Source organism: Cryptomeria japonica, chromosome 3, assembly GCF_030272615.1.
Source record: "Cryptomeria japonica chromosome 3, Sugi_1.0, whole genome shotgun sequence".
Taxonomy (NCBI): domain Eukaryota; kingdom Viridiplantae; phylum Streptophyta; class Pinopsida; order Cupressales; family Cupressaceae; genus Cryptomeria; species Cryptomeria japonica.
The window spans coordinates 234198055-234212354 of record NC_081407.1 but is presented as its reverse complement, the minus strand read 5'-3'; the positions used below and the strand labels follow the sequence as shown (position 1 = coordinate 234212354).

General features: G+C 36.0%; 1 protein-coding gene across 2 annotated transcripts in view; it reads left to right on the top strand.

Annotated features, from left to right (window-relative positions):
* Window positions 1–14300, top strand: part of LOC131067226 (DNA gyrase subunit A, chloroplastic/mitochondrial) — a 225220-nt gene that overhangs the window by 15889 nt on the left and 195031 nt on the right. For both annotated transcript variants that reach the window (XM_059218196.1, XM_058002183.2), the window contains exons 2-3: window positions 8398–8467; window positions 8572–8637. In XM_059218196.1, coding sequence (XP_059074179.1) covers window positions 8398–8467; window positions 8572–8637 — 136 coding nt within the window. The remainder of the gene's footprint in view (window positions 1–8397; window positions 8468–8571; window positions 8638–14300) is intronic.

The window sequence follows — 14300 nt, the reverse complement described above, 5'->3', positions numbered from 1 at the left end:
TTCATAGAGGTGGACACGAGTCATGCTTCAAATTTAAAACGTTTCACACAAGTCTGTTTGATTTGGGTATGTAATAATTTGTTTTGTAAATTTGATAATACGATTGGCTATGGTTGACAACAGTAAAATGAAAAATCTGTAGTATGGCATGGTATGTTCACCAGTGCTTCTATAAGTTGCTTTAATGTCTAAAATCTAGGGACACATTTCGTGCTTTGCAAAAACATTCATTGCCGTGTTCTAGGGCTTTTAAATAACTCATTATAAATTAGTAAATTACAAAATGCTTCTTAGGTGAGAATCTGAACATCCTGGAAGCAGTTAAAAATTTAGGTCAATACCTTGATTGCCTTAGTCTTGCATCGAAGGCTTTGTTGATGTTCTCTTGAGCTCTTTACTAGCGTGGACACGTCATGTTTTTTTGTTGTCTTTCACTATACGTGTCACTTTTTTCACAAAAGGCATCACGTTTTTTGTTTTATTCATATATTAACCTTAACTTTTTGCCAAAGATGCCAAGTTTTTTGGTGGGAGAGGTCAGCCTCCTGTACCTGTGCACTCGACCATCTTTGGAAATGTATCAGATATCGAAGATGCGTCTTGGTCTCGAAGATGCCTCTCATAGTATCTATGTCCTTAACAACATGGTTCTTACGTAGATGTAAGAATTAATCTTTTGGATCATCGTGGAAGTTATGGAGTTATCATATTTATGCCTTTCAATAGCATGCAATAGCTGGTTTCTTTGTCTAAGATAACTATTCAGGTTTGGTTTTGGGCTCAAGAGTGACATGTAAGAGTATGGTCCTGTTGTGACGTATCCACACATCGCCCCATTGCAAATGGGGACCCCTACTTTTTGCTTTCTAGGGTTTGTTTTCTAGGTCTTTTTGGTTCTTGTCTATTAACCTTTGCATGATGAGTGTTGCCAGAGGGATCACCAAGGTAGCTGGCTCTGCCTGAGCTAGGGTGAGTCAGTTGATGCTCCAGGTCAGGGTTTCTTCAAATGCCTTCCTTAGGTCAAATTTTGCTCTTATTGCTAATTGTGTCTTGTTTGAGTCTGAGGGGGGTCAGTGAAGCTTTGTGAGTGAATATCATATTTGGGGGTCTGAGATAGGTCAAATTTATGAGTGATGGAGTCTTGGGCGTTGATTGACGAAAAGCTAACCTATTTATCCTTTGAGGACACCTTGGACAAGTCTACACTAGGAGATTTGATGAAAAGGTCAAAAATTGAGACTTAAAGTGAAATTTCGCTTCTGACCCTCCCAAAGGGTCCAGAGCGAAATTTCCTAAAGGCCAAGTCATCACCTAAGTCAAAGAGTAGTTGGGTAAATTTGCAAGGATATGAAGGGAGATGCATCAAAGGGTTGAGTCTAGGACAAAGCCAAGTCAAATTCAAGGTAAATTGAGCCAAGAATAGGAATTTCGCTCCTAACCCTTCCAGAGGGTCCAGAGCAAATTCCTTTATAAGACACGCACCTTGACCCATAGTAGGAGCAAAATTCACGTAACCTCCATTTTCTTCCTTGTTATGGCCAAGTTTTGGATTTCTATGGCATGGTTAGAAGGACTTTGATATGTTCTTGCCTTTGAAAGGTGGTTTGAGTTGATGGAATAGTGAAAATCAACCCAAGATAGGAATTTTGCACTTGACCCTTCCAAAGGGTCCAGAGCGAAATCCTCAATTTGACCCCTATTTTGCCTAAGACGTTGAAAAGTGAAGATTTTGAGCCAATTGGCTGGCAAATGGAATTGATGTTGGTGAGGAGAGGTGAGTTTGATGAAGTTTGAAGGTAAATTGAGGCAATGAAGTGTGAAATCAACCTAAATCTTGAATTTTGCTCCTAACCCTTCCAAAGGGTCCAGAGCGAAATTCTTAGAAGACACCCATTTCTTCCTTGATTAGACCAAGATCTCAGTTTGTAAGGCATGTTGGGAAGGCTTTGACATGTTTTTTTGCCTTAAGAAGTGAATGAAGGCGAAGGAAATGAAGGATTTTTGTCCAAGACCTGAATTTCGCTCCTTACCCTTCCAAAGGGTCCAAAGCGAAATTCTTGAAAATACCTCTTTTCCCCTTAGATCAAATTTTTGGTTTTTATGGCATGGATGGAAGTGGAGTGATGTATTCTTGCCTTGCAATGGAGATTGGAGTTCAAGAAATGAAAGATCAAGCCTGGATTGTGAATTTCGCTCCTGACCCTTCCAAAGGGTCTAGAGCGAAATTCCTAAAATCTCCTCTTTCTCTTAATTTTATGCTAAGCTAAACCTTGATCAAGGTGAAATAAGCTTGGAGATACCCCTAGGCATGCCTTTGAATGGCTTGTGGCCACCAAAAATGAAGATTTTGAGCTAGAACATGGATTTCGCTCCTGACCCTGTAGGTATTTTGGTATGGTTTTGTCATTGATGTCAACACCTATTAAAACACTAGCTCTTTGGAGATCCAGCAGCATTCATCGGCAAGCAACTATTGCACAGTTATTGGTATCTGGTACACCGGCAAGATATAATGATCACCGACACTTGGAATGGCATGGAAGACACATGGTTATGTCGAAGACATCGTTTGGACATCTTGTCCTGGAGTTTTGTTCATTGGTATATTCATGCTTGCATATTGTTGTTACCAGCAAATAGGTCTAGGGTTACACCGGCAGGTTTATCTTTTCCAGATCAACATGGCATGCTATGGAGATGATTAATTATTGTTGTAAATGCATTAAGCCAACATGTTCAATCGGTTATTGTATCGGATATTATATTGTTTGTAAAATGTTTTTATTGTAATATCTTGTAGAGCCGACCTACTAAAATTGGTCTTAGGTTATGGTATAAATGTAAGATCTTATTTGTAAGATCAAGTGTGGAATGCGAAAAAGGATTGTGTGAAGGTATATGCGAGAATAAGCAGAGCTATACACGCATACATCATTTGAAGATTGAAGGAGGGTTTTTATGGAAGCATATCAGCATTACACTGGTATTAAATCCAGCATATGAAGATGCTATTTTGTGCAGTACATTCTTATTGGGTTTAACCATCCAACTGTAGTTAGTGTGACTCCCATTTTGTGATTGAGCAGTGAGCTCTAGGCTGTTGGCCTTTTTGCATGTGCAGACCCCATTTATGTACACTTACCATCTGCAGTAGCATCATCTGATTGTGGGTAAGGTTTCCCACCGTGGTTTTTCCCCTTACAGGGTTTCGACGTACAAATATTGGTGTTATGTGTTTTGGATGACTTTGTGTTTATGTTTCATGCACTAATCCTTACCGGTATAGCAATTAACTGTTATAAGTGTCTACTGACATACTTAATTGGTTTACCGGTATTAAGCATTAAGTTGGTTAAATTGTTTTTGGTTTAAATTTATTTGACAACTGATTCAGCCCCCCCCTCTCAGTTGTCTCCGGGATCTAACAATTCCAAAGGGTCCATAGCGAAATCCTAAATAGGTCTTGTCCCTGGCCATGGTTTTGAGCGAATTTCTCCTTTCAGACCTTTTGTGGGGTCAAAGAAGTGTTGTCTTCATGAGAGGGGGATCCAAAGGTGAGAATCAAAGGAAACAAGGTATGAAGAATGAAGCTAAGTGAGGAGGATAGAGCTAAGTGAGAGAAATCAAGCAAATCATGAATTTCGCTCCTAACCCTTCCAAAAGGTCTAGAGCGAAATTCCCAAAATCACCTCGTTTGCTCATGATTGAGATCAAGAGATGGATTTTTGTGCCTTGGTGGAGAGAAGACTAATGCGTGCTTGCCTTGGGAGGCATTTTGGAGTAGAGAAATGATAGAATTTGAGCCTAAGGAAGAATTTTGCTCCTAAGCCTTCCAAAGGGTCCAGAGCGAAATTCTTAAAACCTCTATTTTGCCCCCAATTTTGCATCAAGTCTAGTATTGATTGAGATTAGAAACATCCTTAGGCATGCATTTGAGCAAGTTGTGGTCACAAAATGTGAACATTTTGTCCTAAAATGCAAATTTCGCTCTTGACCCTTCCAAAGGGTCCAGGGGCAACTCCTTTGTAACTCCTATTTTTCACCTTGTTTGAGCTAGGCAAAGGGCTAGTTGTGAGATTATGATGAGGAGAGGTTTGAAGGCTAGACCTAAGATAAAGAAATGATGAAATGAGGTCTAATTGAGCAGCTTTGTCAAAATTCGCTCCTGACCCTTCCAAAGGGTCCTGAGCGAATTTTATTATGGGGCCTATCCCTGGAGAGGATCATGAGCGGATTTCATTCTTTATGTTGATGATCTAAGGTAAGAAATGTTGTGTTAAGACAAATATGTCATGTGTGCTTAATCATCTTTTGGTTTATTTTGTAGATGGAAGAAGATCAAGACAAGGACGACCTATTCCAGTCCATCATCATCAGGGACATTCCAAGTGCACAAAGGAGAACTCTAGGTGTTCTAAAGCATTGGAAGACTTCAAGTATTTGAGGAGTTGCAAGCTAGCCTCAAGACCTCATTCTATCACATGAAGAAACCAAATGATGACAGAGAGCGAGGACCTTACAAGCTCTTCAAAGCAGTATGAGCCACCAAAGAAGAAAGAAATGACTTGACCGTGAGGTGGCCTCATCAAGCACATGGAAGTCAAAGAGGTACATCATTCATTGCATCATCAAATCAAGGACAGAGGAGGATCAACCAAGATACAAACGTCAGACATGGTGGCATCCCAGTCACTGCTCCTCCAGTCGGATTGGTTCACCTCAGCATGTCTAGATTCAATGTACCTAATTTATCGAGAATGACACAAATTTCAGTGTACGTACCCCTGCTTCTTATTGGTCCTCACTCTTGAAATGTAATTTTCTCAGTGGCTAAGGAAGTTTGTTGTAACAAACCCTAATTAGGGTTTCTATCTTGTAATCCTAGCCATTGATTCCATGTCAATCAGAGCCATCAATTTGTAAAGGGCTCTCTATATAAAGCCCTGGCTCTTCATTTGTAAAGGTTAATAGATGATAGGAAATAGTTAAGGAGTTAGCTAATAGAGAAATAATCAATAATTAGTAGCTCAATAGTAAATAGCATTTTAGATTAGAGTAGAAAGAGAAGGCAAAGATTGTTGCCTCAATATTGTTGCAAAAGATATGTAAATTTCATTGAAGAAATGGTGAATTCTAAGTGTCAATTCAACAATTTGCATGGTCTCCATACTTCTCAAATTTAATTTCATCTTATTAGATGAATGAAAGAAATTCGTATGATCAACGGTGAAATTCGTATATCCATACTACTATTGGTTTGTTGATTGCAGACTTGCCTTGCGTAGTCAACTGGAATCATTCAGCTTAAGCTTAACTTCAATTATTGCTTCTTCATTGATATGTATCAACTTGATGGTGTCTATGCTTGTAGCGGTGATCTGAACATCATAAAGCTAACCTTAGAAGATCGCACTAACCTTGTGGAGATGATCATAGCATGTCAAAGCAAGATTTAGTTAGAGTTTCATCAAAGGTCATCCATTGCTCCTACATTCTTGGTGCCAGAATTAGTTCCTTCTCCAACCCTTATCCTTTTTTCCTTTTTTAACATCAAGGACCAGTAAAATCCCACGTTCCAGTGAGCTCCAACAAATCAGACGCTCATGCAATTGAATGTAAGTCCCCTTGTGATTCTAGCATAATCACATCAGACTAAATTGAGCTTATCCACACGTAGAGATCCTACAATCAGAACCTTGGAGCTATTCCGATTGATCCTTATGCGAAATCTTCAGTATTCGGGGAAACTTGGTTCAAGAGAGGATAAGATACCTTGGTATTTTATTCTGTGTTCGCATGTGCATAAAAAACACATCAACAGGTCCAAATGTTCAGACTTAGGATTATCATCCCTTGATAATATATGTAGAATTGTAGTGGCTTGAAAAATGCCGGAGCTCCCATAAAACATGGGCCACTTGAGAAAGTTTCATCTTTCTTCCATGGATTAAAATTAAATAAGGGAATCATTTCATAATGAATGTGATGTTCATATATTAGTACCAGTCATGGTTGAACTGATGATTGTACATTACAGACTTCATGTTCTTCAATATGGGACAGATATGGTTTTTGTTAAATTACAAGCCGACGGGTCTCAATTTTAGTCATTAGCACTCTATGTTTGAATGGATGGTTGTTAATTGCTGAACTTTGTGTTCTTCTATAGGGGACTGCAAAGGCACTTTTGTTAAATTTGGAAGTATTATGTTTAGTTTGTTAAATTGGACATGAAAGTTTCTGATGATAAAGGGAGTAAATGTTTATTAAATAATTCTTTTGCTAGATAGATTCAATATAAATGAAAACTGAACCTTTCAGAATTCTATGGCTTTGCACTTTGCATTTCACAAAGGTTTCTAAAGGAGATTTCACTCATTTCATTACCCTGGGCACTTTTCATTTGCTGTTACAATCTGTGTGCATTGAGCATGGTATGATGGTAAGGTCTTAGGCTGAGGCGTGGCTGAGATTTTCATCATTTATATATTTATCTAGGTAAAGTGGTCCTTCTGTTACATAAATAGGTTTCAGCAGAGCATGATTGTTGAGAAGACAGGCATCTTGCTACACTTCTTTTGGGTTGAGAATTTTTTGAAAGCTGAATCCCTGCCTTTTTGTCAGAGCACAGTGTTGAACTTTTAGGCAAGAAGCCTTACCTTGTCATTCCTTTTTTTATTGATGATTTATCGACAGCTAACTGTTCATGCATATTAAGCAAGCTGCTCTAACATCAGGTCACTTATGTGTGGGGAAAACCTGGTGGGATTTGGGCATGGGTTTTGATATAAGTGTACCGTCTTATTACTAGACTAGCAGTGTCTTTGGGGTGGCATATTCATATGGTATATTAATTTTCCTTATCAAAGCACTGTTGGAAGCTTGCTTCTACTTTTTCTTTTGATGTCAATAAGGTCTTATTTTCTAACAATTTTTTATTAATTTTTTCTGCTCTTGTAGAAAAAGACTAGAGTTACTTGTTTTCTAAGCCCTCTTTGCTGTAATGTGGATCATTTGATTAGAGTTTTAGTTATATTGTAGGTGATAATTATAGTAAATGATATAATAATAATAACTCTTTCATTATACTGTTTTTGAAAAATATCAATAAGAATGCTAGAAATTAATGTTTCATATGCTGGATTCTCATAATTTTTTTGACTTCTAGCGCACTTGGTTTAGTCACTTTGAAGGCTGATATTTGAATTTGTTCTTTTATTGCTTGAATCACCTAAAATGACATAAGGGACATAGACTAGCTACAATATCGTGTTACCTTAGTTCATAATGAAAATAATAATCTTGTTATTGTTTCTTTCGTTAAGATTGATTCTATCATCTTTGATATGTTTAGAAATACACTTTGTGGTTTGAAGTGTGAACAATCTCTGGAGGTTGCATTCTCAGAGACAGTTTAACAATGTTTGTGAAAAGTAAATAGTTTCTGTTTTCCCTTAACATTGAATGTCATATGTGTGGTTTTTTCAAGCCACAGATTTGTCAGAATCACATATTATTCCTATCAAGTCATATTTTATTTGATAACTCTTAAGACATAATATACTGTATTGTGAACATTCAGATCTGTTGAATGATACTCGTGACTGCTACAATTAAAGTTCTATTTTTGGAGCCTTGTTGAAGTTTACAATGGCTTTAAAAAAATTAAAACTAATACATGCTTGCTTCCTTTAAACCAGACCATCTTGAAAATACGGAACATCCTAGGAAGCATCTCCCTAAGAATTCCGAAGCTAGTTTTGTTATGCAACATATACTTATTAATATTTTATTAATGGAAAAACAAATGTGTAAATAGGAATACTTGATGAGGTGCATAAAACGTTCAAAATCCAGTCACAATATTTCAATTATGTTATATACATTCATTTGTAGTATTACACATTATTCCACATCACGGAACTTTTGATTTATAACATTTCTTTTATTCTTTTTTTGTTCATGTTTCTTGAACACCTTGTTATTATTGTGAAGTTTGGAATTTACTTCTTCTCTTTTGGTTAAAGATCAAGTTTAGCACCTTGGATAAATTGTTTGTTCAATTGATTTTTTTGTTTCTTATTGGATTTTATGTGGTATATATTTAATTGGTGCTTTTATTTAACGATTGAATAAGAGGAATTTCTGATTGAGGCCTAGATAATGACGGAGCTGTATATGTGATTTAATTTGTTAGCATAGGAGTAGCTGGGCAGTTATCTTATAACTTCTAAATCGGATACTTAGGCTAATGTTTTCAGACTAAGTTATATTGATATGCTTTATTATATGCAATAATTTGAATAATTTTATATTGACTAAGATTTTTATCTTTTTGCTGACGTGGTTACTAGAAATGACAATTGTTAATTTTTATTGTTGCTATATGTTGTACAGATTTGCAATGCATGAACTGGGTCTTTCTTCAAGAAGACCCTACAAGAAATGTGCAAGAGTAGTGGGAGAGGTGAAATATTTCGTCTCTGCATGCTGTAATTGAACACTAGTCTGTGCAATGTTTAACTTCTTGGTATTTACTTTGGGTTTTCGTGGTATTGGAACATTCTGTAGGTTCTAGGAAAGTTTCATCCCCATGGAGACACTGCGGTTTACGATGCTCTGGTTCGAATGGCACAGGTGAATTTTGAAGATTCTTTTAATTGACTTTGGTGGATGCTTTGGGTATATAGTTGGATGTTATTAATCATTTTTTTATTTCAATGCTCCAAGTAATATACTTTGATGCTCTCTCTGCATATGCTATTGTTTTTTTTATGAATTAGAATTTTAATGATTAAGCCTATTTTGTTAGAAAGAACAAAATAATTTTAATGTCCTCAAATGATCAAAAATATGTCAAGGGAACTTCGCTTTGGTGTATGGTGTTGGACATAAAGCTGTGTGTTCTGAATCATTTTTTCTTTGAAATACTCTGTGCAATATACCATCATGTATGTGCATGGCCTATGATTTCTTAAGTTTTACTTTTTTATTCTCTTGTCCTTTACATTAGAGAAAGTGTTTTTCTAATGATTAGGCCCCCATCACATTAGAAAGACAGGTAATGTTAATGTCCTGAAATGGTGAGAGAGAGAGAGGTGATGTGATGTGGTGTGGTGTAGTATCCCTTTTTGATTTTTTTATTATTTTTCCTTAAATATAATAAATTTTAACTCGCAGTAAAACTTGCAGTCAATAAGAATTTTCTGATATTATTGCCAAACTTGATAGTTGCTGTTAAATTTGTTTTTAATTGTTTTGGAGATTCAGAAATCAGCTTATACTTATGTCAAATATTTGTTCGTATAGAATTACTTGAAATCTGCAGCAGTTTAACACACTTAAATGCCTTTCGAAAATAACTTCCAATCTGCTTGAGTTAAGTTTTTTTTGCCCACGAACTTTGGAAGGAAAAGAAAAAGGTTTCTGTTCTTTGACTTTCAGGCCTAGAGGGGTTTTCTCCTCAGGCTGTTAGATCATAATCTCTGCTCCACAGGAGATAAAATCAAATATATAAAATGTCTTTAAAAAAATGCCTTCCATCCAACTTGTCTAACATCATTTATAACCTTTTCTTCGTAACGAACCCACCCTTCATCTGTCTTTTAGGAATAAATTAATTTGTAATAATCTTTTGTGTCGTAAAAATAGGCACTGCCCATGATTTGGCTTAAATTGTTTTTTCCTTTATAAAACATATTAATGAATGACAGGTCTGCAGGAAATAAATAAAACTTAGCGCCTTGCAGGGAAATGGTTGCTTCTCTTAATATAAAATTGAGAAGGGGGCATTACAATCTGCTCCTCCCAAAGTTGCTTGTCCTCAAGCATTTGTAAATTAGGATTTGAAGAACTTCCTCACTGTCCCATCTAGAATGTTCTTCAGGAATATTTTTTCATTGAACTAGATATTCCATTGATTTATTTCTCAGTTTCTTTTATTTATAAAATTTATAAAGGTCTCAATAATTAAGATCAACTTGCCTTTATCATCCAATACGGGTAGCTCTAATGAAGGAATAATTTGGTTTCCCAAAGCTCTTTTTAAACAAGTGACATGAAATACATTATGAATCTACTATTTTTGGTAGTTCCAATTCATATGCGACCTCCCCAACTCATTGTTTGTTTCTACAAGGGCCATAGAACCCTGGTTTCAGTTTTTTTTCTTTACTCCTGTTAGTGAAGATTGTCTATAAGGTTGTAGCTTCAAGAAAACCATATCCCCAATTTTGAATGTTCTCTTGGTTTGATGTTGATCAGCATATAATTTATGCTGGTTTTGTGCTCTTTGTGAGCTCTCTTTGGTAGAGACATTACAGGGACTTGGGACACTAGACTAAACTGTTTATGATGAACTTTGTGGTTATCTTTGTTGGAACTTTGGTTTACCATTAGCTTGTAGAGAGTTCCTAGTGAATTGTTTTATTTGATGTGAACAATGCTTCTCGGCATATTGGTAACGGACTACAAAAAGCTGTGTGTGAAGTTGTGGCGAGTTTTAGATGTTGCAGTTTAGCATTGAGGCTTTTCCAAGTCTATTAGTATTGTGGTTCCAACTACAACTTATTTGGAGGATAACTCATTGCGACATTTTAATCTGATGTAATGTCTCCGTATTATTTCGTTTTTAATTTTTTGGACTTTTTTGGCGTTTTCTAGTATTTCAAAACATAAACAATTTAGAACAACTGAAACTTGTAATGTAAATATTGCTTACAACTATCAAGCTGGAATTTTGTCAAAACTCTCAAATAACCCTAAATTACACGAAGATCTGATTTTTAATCAATATGGCAGCAACAACATTAATATTATTCAATTCCAATATGGGAAAATGGTTAAAATAGTAGTCTGTAAGCTGGAAACAAGGTTTCAGAATTACAATTTTTTCATATCAAGTCACGAGTGGGCAAATGGTGGAATTTGTGCAATGTGCTTGCCTGTACGATACTCAAAATGAATTCCCAACACTACCTAAACTAAGAACAACGCTATTTGTTTGATATAAGTTGTACAACAGCTCATGTGACTGACATAATCCTCCAAGATGCTGGCATAACACCTGTCATAACTAATTTAACACTTCAAATTTTGGTACAACACACTCGATGATTGGTACAACACTCCTAGGGATGGAACAACACACCAAATACTTGGTACAGCATTGATATGGCCCCCAAAATTGCTGACATGGTGGCTAGTTGGAAGGAGTTACACGATCATGGTAGGAGCTGAACAATGAGTTGTATGGCTGGAAACAAGTTAAAAAACGATTCAAACCTTTTGAAACATATAGATCACCTCCCAAAGTTTTCAAAATTGCCCAGTGCCAACAAAAATATGCTGTCAAAATGTTGTCAGTAATGCATGAAACTTGATTGCCAACGAAAATATCTTACTGAAATGTTGTAACTAATGCTGGAGACCTCATTGCCCTTCACTTGTGACAAATTAATTGCTGATTGCCCCAAAAATAATGCTGATCTACCCATAAATAATGGCCAAAAGATGAATAGCCTATTTTTATGGCTGCCAAATGAGCATAAAACCCTTAATCTTACTCCGAAAACTCAAATGTGAGGGTTTTTGTCCCTAAATCTACAAATGGAAGTCCATGAGTGGTTTCATCCTCCTAGATCTTTCAAATAGCTAAGGTTTTTCATCCTTGGATGCCAAATCGAACACAAAGCTGCAAAATGAAGGATGCCAAAATGAAACGTGACTATTAAACAAGCCAAGCACCTTCTTTTTATACCTTATTTTGTCTCTTGGACCTAAATTTCCTTTTTTATGTTTGTGTTTAAAAACATTTTTTAATATGTGGAAATTAAATATTTTTTAAATTGGCCCAAAAATAAGAGGTGATTGGGGCCAACTTAAAATAATATTATTAATTATTTAGTCAAAAAAATGGGACATGACTATTTGCCCTTCCTAGAATTGCATGTCCACAAGCAATTGCAAACTTGGATACTCAAGTTTAATCATGCCGATATGATGAATCATGTTTTAATGTTGAAAGAGTTTGTATTCTGTACTTGTCAAAAGCAACAACTTCTACCAAAAAACAATATGTGAATTTGGATGCTTAAATATCTTTGTGCCAACAGTATGAATCATGCTATAGCATTTGGATCCTTTATCTGTCAAATGAAATAACTGTTGCCAAACATCACAGTGCTGCCTACTACAAGTCTACAACCATCCCTCACATTCTTATGCAGTTTGTAAACTTTGTTCACTTCAAACAATTTGACCTATAGATGAAAAATAATGAAGTGTGTATGATTCTTGGCAATTCAATTGTAAACTGTTGGGAAACCCTTGATGAGATCTTGAAGAGTTTCCTTCCAATCCAACATAGTATTAGACAAGGAATTCAATTCACCTGCAAGATAATTCTCTTTGATTTGTTGATGCATGAAAAATATTCATAAATTCCTATAAAATGGAAGGCTGACATATGTACTCACCATAGTTTTAGGACTCGGACTTGACGTGGACTCGGAATCCCAAAATAGGACTTAGACTTGGGACTTATAAAAAGCTCGGCTAGTTCATGGGAAAAAAAACGGTAGTTTTTAAAAAAAAAGAAGAAGAAATTAATGCTGTTAGAGAAAATAAAAGCCTATTTTGATTATCAGTTTGTCATAATTCAAACACTATTCCTTTCAGATGATCTTTAATCGCTTGATATTTGAACTTTCATAATTCATAGTCAATAACTAGTGGGGTTTGGGAGTGGAGACCCTAATGGGTTTGAGGTGCAGAAACAATAAGCTGCACAAGGTGTTAGATATGAGAAAAACCCAACGATAGAAGGGGTGCAGTGAAAATGGACGAGTTTGAGTTGCAGCAGATCTGTTTTGACCAAGAATGTGCAAAAAGAAGTGAATTTTTTTTTAAAAACCCAAACTTTAAAGCTGCTGGACGTCCCAGTTGGACCCAAGAGTCCTGCATCAGGAATTGCAAGTCCACGTCTAGTATTTGAGTGAGTCTCATGCTAGGACTTGGCTTGCAAGTCGACTTGGTGAGCCTTAGGATTCAGGAGATCCACCTGTCATTGCCAAAAACTCGCAGTTTCCTCAAACTATGGTACTCACCATTGATTTTTCGTTGTACTTCTTGGCTCCTCCTTTTTGACGAAGAATCTAGAACACTTATTAGAGCTTCATAACCAGATACTTGAGTTCTGACGGACGCTTCAATGATGTTGCAAACTGTACCTTCTACAATATGACAAATTTAATTGTGTATGGCGTGGAAACAAATTACTACAGCACCAACCACCTGGAATCTCATCTAATTTAGAAGTATGGTAGCTGAAATCATTGTTTCCTTAAGGTGAAACCTTATAACCACATCATCCAGCAATGAAACTCTGTTAAAATGCTGGAACTTGCAGCTGTTCATGACTGATAACAGAAGTTCCAGGCTTGATATTTTTAGGACCAACAAAATGAGAATGATACAGCTGCTGCAAAACTGAAACTTCCTTAAAAAAATAAAAAATATGAGCAATGTAGAGGCTGAGAACAGCCATACAAGGACTCTGTTAGCAGTCACAAATTGAAAGTATTCCTTCTCATGACCACAATCCCTGCAAATCCACTTGTATGAGTGCAAATGAAGTAATGTGGTGGCCGCTAATGGTGATGACAGCAGCATTAAGGTTGATATCTGTCCTGAGTGTGTTCCCTTTATTATTTGATGGTGGGATGCAATCACACTTGCTTCCTACCTATCTTCTTGATGATATTTTTTACAATTACCCAAACTATCAAGATGGGATTTCACCAAAACCCTCAAATAACTCTAAATCACATACATATATAATTTGCAATTAATATGGCAGCATCAACAATATTAATGTTATTCAACTCAAATATGGGAAAATGGTTACAATATTGGTAGGCAAGTTGGAAACAAGATTTTAGAATTACAATTTTCCTACAACTCAGAAGGCGTCAACTAATGGAATTTGTGCGATATGGCTGCTTGCACGTTGTAATGATTAAAATTTAAGTTGTTGAAAAATAAACAAATTTAATGATGACTTATTTTAATTATTTAATAAGGTCGCTAAAGTGACTTATTTTATGTTTGAAGAATAAGGTAACTATAGAGGCTCACTTTATTATTTTCTGTTGGCTAAAGTTAAATATTACAAGGAGAGGGAAATTTAAATGAATTCTAGAAATTTGTCCAGTTGCCTATAAGAGAGCAGTGAGGCTTCATTATGCTTAGTTTATTATTATTTTTGAAGAGCCCTGAGAGGTTATCGCATTTGGTTTAGC